An 18,693-nucleotide genomic window follows, 5' to 3' on the forward strand; every position below is an offset into this window, starting at 1 on the left:
GAGAGAGAGCTGACTCACTCGGGCCCTTCACGGACACCTTGAGCTCTCCCGTTCCGGCTCCCTTGGTGAAGACCTTGAAGTCGGCCACCTCCTTCACCCTCACGCCCTTCGGCTGCAGGCCTCTGCCCGTGGCGCGGCACGCGTTGGCATTGCTGGCTGGAGAGAGAGAGAGGGTGGACGAAGGGTTAAAGGTCAGCTAAAACACCAGCGAGAACCGGTCACGGCCGTTAGTAGCGTAGACGTAACGCTCTGTCCGCATGGACGACCAGAGGAGCCTCAATATCACAAAGATGAGAGATATGATGCTTTATGCAATAAACACCGTGAAACACACATAACCACGGATGAGTGGTTGAAGCAGATGAACAAATGGAGGCGATGTACTGAGGAGGCATCTGACTACATTTCACTCAGAAACGTTGATTGCAGGCAGGAGTAAAAAAGACCGGACAAATACGCCGAATCGTATTTGAAGCACATTTGCTCACTGACAAATGCAGGAAATGCAAAATGAAATCGAAATCAGCAGGAGCAAGCAGCCATATTTGGCCCTACTGTCAGGTCAAAACCTTGTATCTCCAAAATGGCAAGTTTTCAGAATGTTGAAAAGAACATTCACATATTATGAGCTGTTTAGAATACATTGAATTGGTCCCAGGGCTGGGAGTGGTTCAGAGGTTGTAAAGGGTAGTCCCAGCTTTCAATTGAGGGGGGAAGAAAATCACCAAAATGGAGATACAGCAGCGATATGTAAACATTCCCTAATGCAATCTGTGGAAAAACAAACACATCTCCACTTCTAAAATATCCAACGTTCCTTCAAATATTCCCCTTGCCATCCCTCTCTGTGTGAGCGCGTCTCAACCTCATCAAGCTGCGATGCATCTGCGCTAAAGCACAGCCAATACGGCACTCGTCTGGCGCGGGTGCTGGCCCAATCACAGGAAGCATTCAGGTGCATCTGCTGGGCGGGGCATAGAGGGGGGCGGGGCCTGGCGAGCATCAGCACAACGGGGCACAGGCTCCACCCAGCGGACCATACTAACTTGGTCGGGCAGGTTTGTGGGGAGGGGGGCCCTTCTTGCCCTTCTCTCCTGTAGGTGGGCGCATAGCCTGAGGGCCTATCTGAATGGGGAGCCCAGTGGTGGGAGGGGCTGTGGGCGGAGCTAGGAATGACAGACAGGACCAGTTTAGTACATCCCTGGTCTCGGGGGGGGGGGGGGATCCAGGCACAGTGATGATGGAAGACTGTGGACTGAGTGGGACAGATCACCACTGAAAATGACAGCATGTCAACGGAAGGGATCTGGATTTTGGAATGGTGACCGTTGGCTTACCCTCTGCAACGTGGACATTGAAAGGGCTCTTAGGGATCTCGTGGCCTGCGAACAGGACGTGGATGACGTGGGGCCCCTCCAGCATGGGCCGGTAGGTGCAACGGAAAACACTGTCCCCCTTGTCCTCCAGCATGAGTTCCACTGTGTCCTTCTTTCCCTCAGGGTCCACGATGACCACACTCACATCTCCGTTACCAGCACCTAGGAGAACCAGGAGAACCAGGAGAACCAGGGGGAGAGAACATCCTTATTCTACTATTCCATAACCGTCAGTAAACATGGACATTGTTTGGGGTCCTCTAGATAAATGTCTAGGAGTCTCTTTAGGAGTCCTGTCCAGTTCTGCAGGCATTTTATCTGATGGCATTCTAATTGAGTGTGCTGTCAGGTGACTTCCACCATGCTTACCTGCGGTATAGATGTCAAAGTAAGTGGGCTTGTTGGCCACATTCCCAGTGGGATCCAGACCAGGGCCTCTGGCCTGAACCTTGTTGGGGTCTCCCATAGCCTTCGCCACAGTCACTGTGTAGGGGCTCTTGTCAATGTCCTGCCCGGCAAACAGCACTTTCACCTGAGAGGGGAGATTGAAAAGTCCTGGTAAGGCTCCTTGGAAGTTCATTTAAAGGCAAATAAACTAATAGTTGGATTGATTGTCTACCTTGTGGACACCCTCCACCTTGGGCACATAGGTGACAGTGTAGGTTCTTTTCTTGTCATTGTTGGGGACAACTTTAGCCTGGAGAGGGAAAAAAAAACACTGTCAATACAGACCTCATGGTCAGATCTACATGAACAATAGTGCCAGTTTACTGTTCAATTCAAACCGTTATTTAAACTCGTGGGGCAATTGAGGTTTCCCTCATTTCCAATGCTGACAAGCTCACAAGCAAAAACAAACATCAACGAAACATAAGCAATTTACAACAATAATACAATTAAGATCCAAAAGAGTGACAAGTTGATGAACCAATGTCTAGAGCCACGGCTCTGAACTCCGTATCGGAGGGAAGCAGCTCTAGATTCAATGTCTGTTGGAGAGAGTTCCAGGTATACGGAGCATCATAGGAGAATGCAGCCCATCCAGCGCTATTATGACACAAACAGGCCGGGCTCCTCCTACCTCCTCCTTGTACCCCTCAGGGTCCTCCACGTACACCAGCACCTCCCCCTGGCCCGCCTCCAGCGTCTCCACGGTGAACACCGCAGGCTTCAGCACCATGTTGCCATGGGGCTCAATACCTGGAATGAGAAGGACAGGTTGGGGAGTGATTGTTGGGTCTTGGTTTTAGACAGGGTACTGTAGCAGCCCGGCAGGTCAGCCGTGTGTGTGTGGTCATCTATGTCCAGCTGGACCCACCTGGTCCGTAGGCCTTGGCCTTGTTGGGGAACAGCTGTCTGGCCTTGACGGGGGCACCGGGCTTGAGCTTGGCTTTGGGGAACTGGGACAGGTAGGTCATCACCGAGTGTTCATCCACGTCTGGGTCCACTATCTCCTCCGGGGCGATCACCTAGGGAACCAGCAGATCTACGGTCACCCAGGCTGAAACATGCCGTTTATTTTTTTATTTTGAATTGTTTGGCCAGATGTGATTAAGGGGAAGTACAGAGAGGAGGTAAAACTAACAAACGTTCCATGTTATTTTTACTGACATTAAAAAGCATTTCCCACTCTGCCTGTCTGTGTTGGCTGGTCTATCACACAGTGGTGTAAAGCTCTCGTCCTGCCAGGCTATATTTAACCCCAGTACAACGGGGTTAAGAACTGCGCCCTCAATAAGCCATCCAGAGGATTTAGCAATGAGACAGCCCTCCTCGCTTACACCTCCTTTACTGCCTGGAGAGAATCCATCCCCAGGGCACTGGGAAGCCATGACACACGCCTGCCTGCACACACACACACACACACACACACACACACCAATGCCCTGCCTCATGGAGACTAGCTTTATACAAACACTGTTTCAGATAAGTAAACACCCACATAATACCCAAGTAAACAGTAGTAGACTATGAGGATTCACAGTCTTAGAAGTTAAGAACATACTGTAACTGTGTGTGTGTGTGTGTGTGTGTGTGTGTGTGTGTGTGTGTGTGTGCGTGCGTGCGTGCGTGCGTGTGCGCATGTGTGTGTGTGTGTGTGTGTCTTTTACCTGAGGCACACCCAGCCAGTCGTCCGCCTGCTGCATGGCCTCCCTGGCGTTCTCCACCGGCTGGCTGGGGTCCCACTCTGCCCAATCAGGACACAGCCCTGGACGAGAGCAAGGACAAGACAACACAACAGCCGTTGGAAAAACGGACTCGGGATCATGACAACAATGGTACACAAGTACAGTACAGACAAACCTGCTCAACAGATCTTGTCTTATCAGTCAACAAATCCACCACTCAATCTGTCAATATTATCTATACCTTCAGCTACAACCCAGCGTTTACCCACAATGCTCTGCTCCTCTGTATGATGAGGCAAAGTGAGCTAGCCTTCTCTCCGCAGGCTCTTCCTCCGACAGCAAAAACAACAGCGATGGCCGCTCAGTCACTTTCCCCACGGACACTGTGGCTAAGCTGCCCGTGCCAATGCTTCAATTGGATTAGCGTTAGCGACACAAGGAGTTCACTCACTCAAAGAACCTGGGACCTCCAGGACACGGTTGTCTCATTAATACTGACACGTTGGTGCCTTGTAATGGTGCTGTTAAATCACCGTTTACCTTAATCCACTGGACTGAGTGAGAATGTCACCATGCTACATACATTATGTAATTGTACTCATAAATTATGTCATGATATCCAAATATGATGTCATGATATTGACTAACATGATTTAAAAGTCATCAGTTGTGGTTTGATCAGGGTTCTAGAAAGAAAAGTATTACGACAGTTGAACTAACCCCAGATATGAAATACCTTTTAAATGAGCCATTAAGTTCCTCTCTACAATGAAGCCAGGCCTTCATCACTCCAAGCATGACCTTTCAAAGGTTTACTGGAATGATGCGTTGACAAATACCTTTGTAGTTAGCTAGGGACATACAGGTGCATCCATCTTTCAAGTCCAAATAGTCTACTAGTCAGTCTGCAGTTTGCTGTTTAGAAGATTTGAGTGTAGGAGAATTGGTCACCTTCCTTAATGTGTTCAGCTGTCAGATAAAACCCTTGTACGGTCACATCGGGAACCGTGTGTTTAAAAGCCGCTTCCCTTCAGTCACCGTTCTTCCATAAACACAGACAAACACGCTGGTCTCCCTCTTCTCTCCCTCCTCTCTCTCTCAGAGAGACAAGCCTTAGAGGGGTCTGTCTTAGATCCTGATCAACTGGACACCATATTGGTCAAACTAGCAGTGTTTCACGCCAGAAAACCTCTATGAAGAAGTGGCTCTGTTGCAGATCGGCGGCTTTTTGAGGTTGTGCCAAGTATCTCCCTCGACAGATGAGGACTCGTGCCCAAATTTGGGGTGTTGGGGTGGTGAGGCTATAAACACGACAGCTAGCTTTGGCCTCGGGGGAGAGAGAGGGAGATAGAGATAGAGAAAGAGAGGGGGAGAGAGAGGGACATAGAGAAAGAGAGGGGGAGGGAGATAGGGAGAGTAAGAGACAGACAGACAGACAGACAGAGCTTCACTCAGTGTTGGACAGCTGGCAGGGACACTGAAATGGACTATGGAGGGATTACATGTCAACTCTGGTTGACAGCCCCTGAGCGTGGCCTGCCTGTGTGTGTGTGTGTGTGTGTGTGTGTGTGTGTGTGTGTGTGTGTGTGTGTGTGTGTGTGTGTGTGTGTGTGTGTGTGTGTGTGTGTGTGCGTGTGTGTGTGTGCATGTGTGTGCGTGTGTGTGTGTGTGTCTCACATCCCGATCTTTTTTTATATGAGGACAGAAGGGGAAAGATTCTCAGGATGAGTGTAACGTACAATTAGAAAATGATACCTTGGCTCACCCCTGGCACATCCCCCCTCCACCTTCCCTGTCATGACAGATACGGGATGACTAACCACCACACAAGGGAACAAACTATCCCCAGAGTCCAATCAACAAACACTTAACTCCCCCCGAACCAGCGCATATTCTTCCCCTTGGCATAACCGAGAGGCGTGGTTACCCCATCAACGGACCCGGGGTCCAGCTCTTACCGGGGGCACAGTTGTCCACCAGGGCCCCCAGGGCCTTGCCATCCCTCCAGTCGCGGTTGAAGTTGTGGATGGGCAGCTGGGGCACCTTGTTCTGGATCCAGCCCAGCAGGCGCTGCTTGGGAGTCAGCTTCTTGGCATCCTCGTCCTCCTCGTCCTCCCACATGGGCATGGAGATGGAGTAGTGGAGGATGAGGGTCCAGATCAGACCCAGGATCAGCTTCAGGTTCCCGTCCACGATGGCCTTGCTGTCTGCGGGGGGGAGAGAGAGACCGGGGGTGATAGGTGGGGGGGGGGGGGAGAGAGACCGAGGGGGGTAGGGGAGGGGGGGGGGGGAGAGAGACCGAGGGGGGTAGGGGAGGGGGGGGGGGGGAGAGACCAAGGGGGGTCATTACAGGTTGAAACTGTCACAGTTTTATTCCAGTGCATCTTACACTCATTAGATCGTAATGTCACAAAGTGTCAAAGGTAGAGATGCGCCATCTTTTCTCACAAATGGACAGTTTCTATTTGAGTCAAAAATGGATGACGGTCATCTTAGTAATTTCATACCCCGTCTGCTCTACAACCTCCCCCCCCCCCCCCCCCCGACATTCCACACACCGTCACAATGGGCTCCACCAGCGCCTGAGACAACAGCAGCTGAGCATATATGAAAGTGTGATCTCTCCTACTGTAGTGTAAACAACTCTTAGCTTTCATTCTTTGAATACAGAACTCTGTTGAAACTATTAGCATTAGCATGAGGTAAATCAATGTGAGATGGGTTGTTAAAATAACCCTGTGAAGTACTTTAGACATACTGAACAATGTTACAGTACCTCTTAAAATGCCCTCCAAAAATCTAGCATGCTCTTAAAACACTGCCAAGAATGAAGTGGGCTGGCTAGAGTGACCCAATCCAGTTGTGCAATGCTGCGTTCCGTTGACTTAACGACAGAGGGGGATTAAGGACGCACGGCCATGTGAGCACTTTATCAAGTTTATCTATCATCTCTCTGTCCCCTGGGTGGGCGACAGCCAGTGTTTGATAAGGGCAGTGTGACAGGCACAGTCAGGTGGCGTGGCGTGGTGTGGTTCTGCCATCACAGGCTTTCGGGGGAGACAGCCGCGTGGTCAAACAGACAGAACAGGCCTGTCTCTGGTTACACCACCACAACTGCTAGTACAACCCAGGAGGGGATGAATTTCCCCCAACACTTCCTAGGAAGGTCTGATTCATAGTCGACGCAAACAACGCAAGCTACCTTGTGAACGCAAGCTCCAACATGACTCGAGAGCTTGCGTTCTTTGTTTTGTTTTGTGGAAACGCAAGGAATTGCACTATTGCTTGCGTCAAGTGACAAATTTCGGCATGACACACGCAAGGACGCAACGAGACCTTGCGTGGCCTTGCGAAGCTTGCGTTGCTTGCGCTTATTTAGTTTGCGTCGACTATGAATCCGGCCTAAGTCTTAGAAGTGTGTCTACTGCCAACCATTGACTAAGGGTGCATTTGGTGCCTACAATGCTTTTTGGTAAACTGGGGAATTGGCCGGTCTGTTTTTGATCTTGGTGGCCATGCTGTACGAGCTGGGATGTTGTTTTGTGGTAGGGATGTTAATAGTTAATCAACTATCGATTAATTGCTGATAAGAATTTACTCGAGTAAGATTTGGTTACTCGATTAATTGCTTGTTAATGGAACAGAGCTTTTTTGAGGGGAACGAACGTTATCAACGGGAGTTTCGTGAAATGTAATCATGATTTAAGGTCTGACTGCACATGAGGACGCCACGCCATGTAGTGAAGGCTAATTGGGATGCCGGGAAATTTCAACGACACAGCGGAAGAAGACACAAAAATTAAGCGAGCAAAGCGAAGTCCAGTGCAGGACTTTATCAATTAATCGACCATCGTTTGGTAAGGTTAACAGTTATCGATTAATGAAATTCCTTGAAATTTGCAACCCTGTTTCGTGGGTTTGCATTGGCGCGGGCACTGCCATGCCCGTGTGGGGAAGGAGGCGTTGGGAGATGAAAGCCAACGCTGTCGTTATCGTGCCCTATTTCTGTCAACTTCTCTGATGCCGGCGGCGTGCCTCCACAAGGTCGTGAGCACAGACACGCTCCAACACACACACACACACACTTGTCTCTGAGGTGGGGTCTGTGAGTGTGACCTATGACCCCTGTGCTGCCCCACTCAGCAGGGAGCTGGGACATTCCTGAGGTATCACCTCAGAGAGTTCCCCCATCGTCATCACACACACACACACACACACACACACACACACACACACACAGATACACACTCTCCTGTGGGGCTCGCTGTGCCTATCACAGCCCCCCGCTTAAAGCCGCGGTCACAACCGGAATTTCGCTCGGCCTTGTGGGAGACACATCAGTCACCGATGCAGAAGGCTACTCTGTCAGACTTTTAATAAGCATTCTCCTGTATGAAACATAGGTCTTGAAGAGGCCGGTTGTTACTCAACTCACATAGCCGTGCCTATCCTCTGGGTCTCTGGTGCCTATCCTCTGGGTCTCTGGTGCCTATCCTCTGAGTCTCTGGTGCCTATCCTCTGGGTCTCTGGTGCCTGACCTCTGAGTCTCTGGTGCCTATCCTCTGACTCTCTGGTGCCTATCCTCTGGGTCTCTGGTGCCTATCCTCTGGTTCTCTGGTGCCTATCCTCTGGGTCTCTGGTGCCTATCCTCTGGGTCTCTGGTGCCTATCCTCTGGGTCTCTGGTGCCTATCCTCTGGGTCTCTGGTGCCTATCCTCTGGGTCTCTGGTGCCTATCCTCTGGGTCTCTGGTGCCTATCCTCTGGGTCTCTGGTGCCTATCCTCTGAGTCTCTGGTGCCTATCCTCTGAGTCTCTGGTGCTTATTCTCTGGGTCTCTGGTGCCTATCCTCTGGGTCTCTGGTGCCTATCCTCTGGGTCTCTGGTGCCTAACCTCTGGGTCTCTGGTGCCTATCCTCTGGGTCTCTGGCTAAATGCCTCTGATACTCACTTAGCAGTTATCAAAGGCCCACCTGGTTTATATGAACCCTCACTGCCACGCCTGACCCTCTGGTTGTAACACGTCACTACATATGCTCGCAGGTCTGACCTACTGTGTGTCCAAGACCCTCCGACCCAGATACACACAGGCTCTCTGATACGGTCTCTCTCTGATACGGTCTCTCTAAAGCCTCCGCTTATGGAAGCCCAGGGGCTAGAGTCCAGCTATCTGTGCCTCAACCACTCATCCATGGCTCACTCCTGTGCACACACTATTGCACTATTCTTATGCTTTTGTATTCTGTATCTTTTGCTTTTATCTGTACAGCACTTTGGTTCAGCCACAGCTGTAAATGTGCTATATAAATAAAATTGACTTGACTTGACGCTGTTGAACTCTTAGCCACACATACAGAGCCAGTCGAACCCTGTAGCCGACACACAGCATGCTAGCCTGTGAGGGTTCAGTCTGGTCTAGTTACTGGGGGACAGGCCACCGGCAACTACTGGCTGTCAACATAGAGGCCACTGCCGGTGACTCTGTCCCCATACCCAGACACTCAAGTGTGATTGTGAGGTGTGGAGAGAGGAGTGTGTGTGTGTGTGTGTGTGTGTGTGTGTGTGTGTGTGTGTGTGTGTGTGTGTGTGTGTGTGTGTGTGCGTGTGTGTGTGTGTGTGTGTGTGTGTGTGTGTGTGTGTGTGTGTGTGTGTGTGTGAGTGCATCAGTGCGTGTGTGTGTGTGTGTGTGTGTGTGTGTGTGTGTGTGTGTGCATCAGTGCGTGTCCCTCCCATTAACATGACCCTTCTGAATTCCCGGTCCCTGGCTTGCCACCGCCATCGTTTGAGCAAAAGATTGCAGGTTGATGAGCCCAACATGGCCTTGGTCTGGACATGGGCACATGGGACCTCAGTGACACCTCTGCTGTAAGAGTTTCCAGAGAACTGACCTTGGCCCTCTGTGGCTTCAGCCTTTGTGAAAGCCATGTGTCTATAAGCAAGCTGACAACTGGGTTGAGACAGCAGGTGCTATAGCCTACAGTAGCTATATTAATACAGTGGTGTGGATGTCTAGACTCAACAGCCAGACCTGCTGCAGCACGCCAGTTCTGCTGCTAGACTTCAGGGGTCCCCATCAAACAAGCACAGAGCTTTTATGAATTAGCATAACATCATTAATACTTCCATGTATATTACTTATATTCATGACATTGTACAAAAAGCTTTTCTTCTGTTTTGTTGAGGGTGGGCTACAATGATCTCTCGCTCTCTCTCTCTCTCTCTCTCCCCCCTCTCTCTCTCTCTCTCTCTCCCCCTCTCTCTCTCTCTCTCTCTCTCTCTCTTTCTCCCTCTCTTCCCCCAGATTCATAACAATAATCATTTTCACAAAGGCGGGCACTTACCAATTGAAACCAGTTTGATATGTTCCCTGTCCAGAAACTCCAGCGCCACAGACACATTTTCCAGTTTCATCTGACGGAAGTTGGGTCTGTTGTGATACTTTCTATACATCTTCTTTTGGCTCAAAACCTCCAGAAGCGAAATGAGCTTGAGCCCATCAGTTAGTTCCCGCTGGAGATCCGTGATGCCCTTGTTCACACACTTCAGGTGCTCGTTGCACCACCTGGTGAAGGTGTTCTGTTGGATCTTCTTCCATGGCGCGTCCTCGGCCAGGTCTTTCTCCGTGGCTGGCATCTCGTCCTCCTCGTCTTCCCCGGTCTCAGTGCCCTGGTAGTACTGTGGTGGATGTTGGTCGTCGTAGTATGTGTTATTGCTCATGGTGGCGGTTTCTGTGTCCCTTTTTATACCGCAGTAAGACCGATGTGTGAAATTATGTGCTCGGCGGCGCGTAAATGTTTAGCAGGGAAACGCAAAGCGCGTACTCGTTGGGAAAAGTTTCAAACTTGAGAGTAAAAAAAAAAAAAGACCAGAGGCTTTTCGCGTGTACTTGTGAAGAAGTAGGCTAACTTCTGTCAGGACAGTGATGCATAAATGATCCGATTTACAGTGTGCAAGGCAGCCTGTCCCCGTTTTTTAATTGGCAGTGTCTTGGCAAATGTAGTCGCTGCTTCTTAATAGATGCCTCGGAGAAGAAAGTCGCTTCGTATGATAAATGGTTCGCGGCAGGTGAGCGGAGTAGTTTTACGCACTGTTCAGAGCTGAGTATGAGAGTGTGTTAAACTTGAATGGTGTGAGGGGCAAGAGTGGGGTTTATAAAAGACCCTGGCCCACGTCACACCCGTCATAACTACAATCATAGACTATTTTCTAATCCATAGGAATAAAGGGAAGCCTCAGGATTGGTCCAGTCGGAAGAGGGGTAACGATTGGCTATAGGCTACCCCATGCAGAGCAACAGTTGTGGCGGATCATTTTTATTTTTAGTCACTCCAATTTCGGTAGTAGGGGGCTGTCACTTCTCGGTGGTTGTGTCATGGCCAGAGCTCCTCAGTTGAACCATGAAAAGAAAATGACTCATGTCATGTATTATGGTGGGCCTCATTATGTGGCTTAAACATAAATCCATGATCTATAATGGATTTCAAATCACACTTTAGCACTTGTATAGTTATGTTTGGCTTAGGCATGCTGGTAGAGAGAGGTGGAGAGACTTGAAGACATGAAACATGAGTTCACATATTATTGGTGGTTAAAGCGATGGTTATTACTTGTGGTTCACAATTATGTGCCACCTCTGGGTGAAATATGTATTTTTAATAAGCAAAATCACAAGAGGTCAACAGCAGCCCATGAAGGGTGCCCTTTCCAGTGCCAGTCTGCAATGTGTGAACAAAGGTCAGCGTGACCAGACCTCACTCTGGAGCTGCGTTGAATCTCTCTTTGGTAACGTCATGTCCTGACGTCATGTCCTGTCAAGTGCCTTTAAAAGTGGCCTTTTATTTGGCCAAGCCATAGATTACTATGGCTATTAGCTGTAGCTGTTGGTAGAGTGGGTCGTTCAATGTTCAAAGGGTCAGTGGTTCGAATCCCAGCTCCGACTGTCCACATGTCGAAGTGTCCTTGTCTTGAGCACGACACCTAACCCCAAAATTTCTCCCAATGAGCAGGTTAGCACCTTGCATGGCATCTACCGCCATTGGTGTGTGAGTGTGTGTGAATGGGTGAATGAGAGGCCATTGTAAAGCGCTTTGAGTGCCGCTAAGGTGGAAAAGCGCTATATATTGTAAGTGCAGTCCATTTACTTTTATTTGGCCAACATGCATGTTGGTTAATTAGCCCTCAAGGGCAACATATCAGATATTACCACCTATACAGTACAGCCCATTAAACATACAGGAGTGAAAAAGAATGTGCATGTCCGTCACATTGATTGTAAGTACTAATGTGTGCTGTACGTGCCGGGGGTTGACCTCAAGATAGTGTTGTGACTCAGCAGTTAACACCAGGGACACCAGACTGACAGGCTGCTAAGAAAAACCGTGCCACATGTTCAGAGCATGCTCAGGATACTCAGGACCCCCAGACTAGACAGGGAGAGGATTCCCCCTGGTTGTTCATGCTGCCTTCCACTTAATTGTCTGAAGTCCATTCAAATAAATACTCAACATTTACACAGGATCATACAGTGAACAGACGTACAGTCAATATCTCAACCCATTTACAGTATTTTAAGCTATGGATCAGAGCTGAAATGTATATTTGAGGTCTGTCACGGTGTATGAAATGAAGAGCATACTCAAGTAGTTTGGTGTTCGGACCTTCCTCCCTTATTCTGATCAGATTTTGTAAGATCTGCTCTGGTTCTGAGTGCAGTGACCCACTAATATGCTAGGAAGCTAGAAGCTATGGATCACAGAAATGATTTAATGCCAATCAAATTGTAAAGATACAGTAGTGGTTTGATATAATCACTATATAGCTAATGACCATGACCCAGAAAAATTGATTTGATGGCAGATGTCTGTCCTTGAACTCTGGACAGATAATCCTGTGTTCATTCCTTCCAGTAAAACTAAATATGGATGGTGGGGGTCATATGTGAGTGTTTTTAAAGAGTTTAATATAGCTGGCCTCGTCAACATCCTTGGCAGGCTAGCCCTGTCTGAAATGGAGGCTAGCCCTGTCTGAAATGGAGGCTAGCCCTGTCTGAAATGGAGCCATGTCATAACATGACGGAAGTATACAATCCGTCTAGGAGCAGGAGAGAGGTGTATTTATAGGCGTACGACCTGTGTAAAGGGATCCCAGGAAGGAGACTGCCGTCACCGACTACCGTGACGACTAGTGACTTCATGAATGGGATTCCTCATCACCTTAAACCTCACATCGCCTGACGTCATATCCCAGGAAGAAACCACACACTCACACAACTGGAACTGTGGAGTGATATTAGCTATATTTATTTTTACAGTACAAATATAGACCTCCAGGTAACAAAAAAGCCACAACTGTATTTCAAACAACATAGCTATCGTCAACTTATAAGCAGCACGCTGAGAACTACTTTATGTAACAGAGAAGTTAATGACAGTTACTGTGTACATAGAATACACTTGACAATCACTGAATGGAGCGACATTCATATGCATCATTGCAAAAAGAACGGTCCACCGTCATCTACACTGGTGGACAGTGAAAAAGGTAGGTCACTGTTCATCATTTCCTTAGTGTAAGTTCTACAGATGAAACAATGTTTGGGGTCAGAGACTGGTGAGAGAACTCTTTACTGTTTAAAGGAGCAGATGTCTCAGAAAACATCACATATGAAGATAAAGGTCAGAAACAAGATCAATATTGTTATTTTTGTGTTATTATTTAGGAGTAGCAAACTCTTACTGGCAACTAAGACCAAATGCAACCTCTACAATATGCATGCATGACTACTCCACTGAACAGAAAGGTACTGGAAACTAAAGTTAATGCTATCAGGTCTCTTGAAGTATATCACCATAAATAAACATTTACATAACATCATTAGGCTATCAAATATACACTGCTATCTCAAAATATATCAACATTCTACAAAGCTAGTACAAATTGAGAAAGGTTTTAAGAAATATCTCTCCCAGGAAATAAACTATGCCACGCCTATTTACAGTTAATATATTAGTATTAACATGTTCTCAACAGAAACGTAATACTAAACATTGATAAGCTATTGTTCTCCCATAGTAACATGCATGTTCAGTTCTAGAGTTGATTTTTACTGTATCTCAAAAGCATTTCACAAATGTAAACGGAGAGTCGACTAGTACAGTAGGTGCTGCTCTGTATTTTTTTCTTTTCTTCATTTGACAGCCAGAAAGACTCAACGAAAAACTTTTCACAACCTATGGAATGCGGCCTGTCAACATTGCCATGGTTTGAACACTCGAACAATCTGCACCAGTAATCACCATCATCAACATTTCACAGATGACTTGCACATGGGATTTCACGTGCAAAGATAAAGCTGTGCCAGTTCATTTTTCTGTATCCAAATTAGTTTAAAATGAAGATCTGTTGATTGGTGCGTCCAAAGCATGGTTTGACCTTCAGAAGGTTAAGAGTCCGAAAATACAGGAACACTTAACAGATCCCTGTTGGTTCTTTAGGTTCTCTAGGTACTGTAGCTGCTATATTCCGATTCTAATTTAAATACAGGAACACTTAACAGATCCCTGTTGGTTCTCTAGGTACTGTAGTTGGTTCTCTAGGTACTGTAGTTGGTTCTTTAGGTACTGTAGTTGGTTCTCTAGGTACTGTAGTTGGTTCTCTAGGTACTGTAGTTGGTTCTCTAGGTACTGTAGCTGCTATATTCCTATTCTATTTGAAGATGATCGTTTTACAACGCACTGCAGCCTCACAAAAATAGGTGTTATGATTGAAGATGTGTCTTTGTATATCAATCCCAGATAGCAAGCGGATCTGGGCCATATATGGGCCGGAACTAAGCCACAAGGGCCAGATCTGGCCTGTATATGGCCCAGATCTGCTTGCTATCTGGGATGGATAGGACATGCTCTGCATTTTTGGTCACATATTTCAGATGATTCCAGAGTCACAGCATGCAAAAGCCAGGTTGAACCGGCGTGGTCCTGATCTAAGCCCAGTAAACACAGAGGTTGAACCAGCGTGGTCCTGATCTAAGCCCAGTAAACACAGAAGCCAGGCTGAACCGGCAGGGTCCTGATCTAAGCCCAGTAAACACAGAAGCCAGGCTGAACCGGCAGGGTCCTGATCTAAGCACGGTAAACACAGAAGCTAGGTTGAACCAGCGTGGTCCTGATCTAAGCCCAGTAAACACAGAAGCCAGGCTGAACCAGCGTGGTCCTGATCTAAGCCCAGTAAACACAGAAGCCAGGCTGAACCAGCGTGGTCCTGATCTAAGCCCAGTAAACACAGAAGCCAGGTTGAACCGGCAGGGTCCTGATCTAAGCCCAGTAAACACAGAAGCCAGGTTGAACCGGCAGGGTCCTGATCCAAGCACGGTAAGTACAACACACTGTGACCACACGCGGTGGGCCCTTCCTTCTGGGTGAGGTCATCATTAAACATAGACCTGGAACACGGAGCTTGGATTGGCAGGTGCTCAGTAGAGCATACCTCACGTCCTGGTGCCCTATTCAGGTGGATAGCAGAGCAAACAGGAATGTACAACATGGATACAGGTTATTGGAATCCCAGTATGCAGACATAAAGAATACACACTGTCATCACTTTCATTTTGGACAGAATCTAATTTAAACATTTCTAGTATTTATTCACTGATGGTGTATTGGTATTACTTGGTAAATCCAATTTCTTTAAGCAAAAATGTATCTAGAATAGCATTTAGATATTTGAAGAAAAGCATATGGTGACTGGTGGTTGTATGATCATAGTAGGAGACACCGGCATAGACATTATTTTCTAGATATGTTTTGATATTCTTATAAATATTTACTCATACTGTTATTTCTATCAAATTATATTTACAAAAATATGTTTTAACTACTTCAATGCAGCAAACATGCAAGATTCTATGATTGCTGCTGTTAAAGGACAATGCTCGTTTTTGACAACCTGGACCTTATTTACGACATATTATAAGATGTTTGACTCACCGAGATCACTTTGGTGTAGTTCGGAGGCATGTAGAAGAAATTTAAAATCCAGCGCGAGCCAGTATATCCATGTAATGGCGGCGGACGGGGCACTGAGAATGCAGTTTCTAAAAATCTATTTTCTACCGCGAAACGGTTGTTTTCATCAATCTGTCTTGATGAATCGCTAGTTGTGCTTACATAGAGCATAGGCCTGTTGTGGTTTTTCACATGCCTCTGTAATATGATCTTTAGAAACATCTTTAGACACGAAATAGCTTCCTCACTTGCTCCAGCACGCATGCGCACAGCGTGCTGGAGCAACGATTGCGCGCTGTGCGCATGCGTGCTGGAGCAAGTGGGGAAGCTATTTCGTTTCGAAAGACGTTTCTAAAGATCATATTACAGAGGCATGTGAACAACCACAACAGGCCTACGCTCTATGGAAGCACAACTAGCGATTCATAAAGACAGATTGATGAAAACAACCGTTTCGCGAAGAAAATAGATTTTTAGAAACTGCATTCCCGGTGCCCCGTCCGCCGCCATTACATGGATATACTGGCTCGCGCTGGATTTAACATTTCTTCTACATGCCTCCGAATTACACCAAAGTTATCTCGGTGAGTGAAACGTCTTATAATATGTCGTAAATAAGGTCCAGGTTGTCAAAAACGAGCATTGTCCTTTAAATGAAAAACTACAGAGACAAAAAACAATAGAACAAATAAATAACTGTGACATTCATTTATATGATAGATACAACATTCATTCTCAGAGCCTTAATCTGGTCTCATTGTTACAAATATAGACACAAGATAAAGAGTCAGATATTTAGAGAAATGGGAACCCTTTGATATACAATAAACTGTCTTTGTAGATTCCTGTCTCATGTCCCCAAGTCCGAAAGGAAAGCAGTCCTCTGCTTCATCTCATCAGTTGTGCTCATTCTCTCACTTCTGTTTCCAGGTCTCCTCCTGCCTCCTGGTCATCAATCAAAGAAATTATGTATCATTCACATTTACATTTCCTGACCAGATATGTCCAGAATAGACGGACGGTCTAAGACAGACGTCACTCAGTCCTTTAGTACCCGATGGCCCTAGCAGCGGGGGGGGCCTCTCAACAGGCTGGCCATGATCAATAGCACTGCTGCTGCTGCTGTGAGAGTCAGGGTGGGGCTCCAGCCTACCTCACCCCCCTGAGGGACAAGAGAGACAGCGTGGTCAGAAGAGAAACCTTAATCACATTCACTAGTCATATGCAGTACATTAAACCCACACACACCCAAAATTCCCTCAAAGCCAAACATTCACCCAGTGCACAACAACATACAGTCCTGCATGGGCCATCGTGGGGGTATCTCCTGGTGATGTCATACTAGAATGCTCTGTGTGAAACTGCCCACCAGTCTCTTGACCATGACTCCTCCCTCCTAGCGTTCTAAATACAGAACCATGCATGATAGAGGACATTTGTATATGCCAGCCCCTATAAACAAAACTATCCATTTTAAAACACTCTGTATCGAATCTACCAGATTGAGTCACCCGTATGAACAGGGGCGGCTGTAGCTCAGTTAGTAGAGTGGGTCGTTCAATGATCGAAGGGTCAGTGGTTCGAATCCCAGCTCCAACTGTCCACATGTCGAAGTGTCCTTGAGCAAGACATCTAACCCCAAATTGCTCCCAATGAGCAGGTTAGCACCTTGCATGGCAGCTACCGCCATTGGTGTGTGAATGTGTCTGTGAATGGGTGAATGAGAGGCCATTGTAAAGCGCTTTGAGTGCCGCTAAGGTGGAAAAGCGCTATATAAGTGCAGTCCATTTACCATTTAACAGTACTTTTGTTTGTTCTGTTTTCGTTGTTGCTGTAAACCACATTAGCCACGTTAGCCCGCCGACGAGGTCGCAGCCATACCTTGCTCTCTGGGACGCCAGCTCCGACAACCAGCACCAAACCACGCCCACTATTACTATCACTCCTATGAAGGGGATGGAGAGAACAGGGTGCTCAGATGGATGGATGAAGCTCTGAGGAGGGAACAAGAACAAAGGACCAATGGAGATGGAGGGATGGAGAGAGACAAACTCTAGAAACACAAGAGAGGTGGAGGACAGGAAGACAGGCACACAAACCAGCATCTTACCAAATCATACAAAATATGAACCTTTGATGTGTGAGCTATAGTGTGGTGGATAGGGGGAGGGGATGATCATGGTATCATGGACTGATACGTGATAGTGGATTCACTGTGGAGCAAATCAGGATTATAACAAAGTAAACCATCAAACCATCAAATCACATTCCAAGATTTCAGTTTGATATGTGTGTGTTTCTGTGCACAAGCAAATAACAATGACAATTCACAGACGACATGGTATGAAGAATGGGAACTACGTATATGAGGACGCAACCCAGATAGCAAGCGGATCTGGGCCATATATGGGCCGGAGCTAAGCCACAAGGGCCAGATCTGGCCTGTATATGGCCCAGATCCGCTTGCTATCTGGGAAATGGTTTGCCGAAGTGAATTTTCTTCAACTCTGTCCTAATTGCTATTGCTATTTTGAAAATGTTTAAGTTAGACACAAATAAATACAGAGCTTATGGACATTCAGAGAGCACAGGGACAGAGTCTGTGACAGGGACAGAGTGTGTGACAGAGACGAGTGGACAGTTGGACACGACGCAGAGGGACAGGCCCCTGGGCGCTGCCACAGAGAGGTCACGACACACAAAGTGGGAGCAGAGTCCAGAGACTGAAGGGCCACGTACAGTAGAGTACTGGACATGCACTTTGATATGGACTGACAGCTCTTTGATATGGAGTGTCAGCTCATGTCAAAACATAGAGCTATACAGTATGATATCTGTACACACAACACATGAGCAGACACAGAATACCTGTAAGTGCTATCATCAGCGAATTCTTAAAAGAGCAACACACTACTGTAATAAAAGCAGTTGGCATTCCTCACTCAGGTCACAAGTTTAGATGCAGCTGCCAAAAGCTCTTCAGGTGCTGTGTATGTGACAGATGTATGAGACATACTCTCGGTAAAACTAACTTCTATCTCTGTGGTCGCCCGAAATCCATACCCCTGGTGACCCCTGGTGACCCCTGACCCCTGTGTCGCCCCCTCACCTGTCCCCCCTCCCCAGACAGCTTTTCCAGCTCCGCCTTGCAGAGCTGTAGCTCCTCCTCCAGCTCCGTCCTCTCCCTCTG

General features: G+C 47.4%; 1 protein-coding gene across 1 annotated transcript in view; it reads right to left on the bottom strand.

The window, feature by feature from the left end:
* Positions 1 to 10,218, bottom strand: part of LOC311321271 (filamin-C-like) — a gene marked incomplete at both ends in the record, with an annotated part of 29,407 nt that extends 19,189 nt beyond the window's left edge. The window contains 9 exons of the mRNA XM_084453216.1: positions 19 to 156; positions 1,338 to 1,538; positions 1,746 to 1,908; positions 1,996 to 2,073; positions 2,458 to 2,576; positions 2,695 to 2,845; positions 3,488 to 3,585; positions 5,464 to 5,712; positions 9,843 to 10,218. Coding sequence (XP_084309342.1) covers positions 19 to 156; positions 1,338 to 1,538; positions 1,746 to 1,908; positions 1,996 to 2,073; positions 2,458 to 2,576; positions 2,695 to 2,845; positions 3,488 to 3,585; positions 5,464 to 5,712; positions 9,843 to 10,218 — 1,573 coding nt within the window. The remainder of the gene's footprint in view (positions 1 to 18; positions 157 to 1,337; positions 1,539 to 1,745; positions 1,909 to 1,995; positions 2,074 to 2,457; positions 2,577 to 2,694; positions 2,846 to 3,487; positions 3,586 to 5,463; positions 5,713 to 9,842) is intronic.
* Between the last annotated feature and the right edge of the window lie 8,475 nt (positions 10,219 to 18,693).

This window comes from Borostomias antarcticus (assembly GCF_949987555.1).
Source record: "Borostomias antarcticus genome assembly, chromosome: 18".
Taxonomy (NCBI): domain Eukaryota; kingdom Metazoa; phylum Chordata; class Actinopteri; order Stomiiformes; family Stomiidae; genus Borostomias; species Borostomias antarcticus.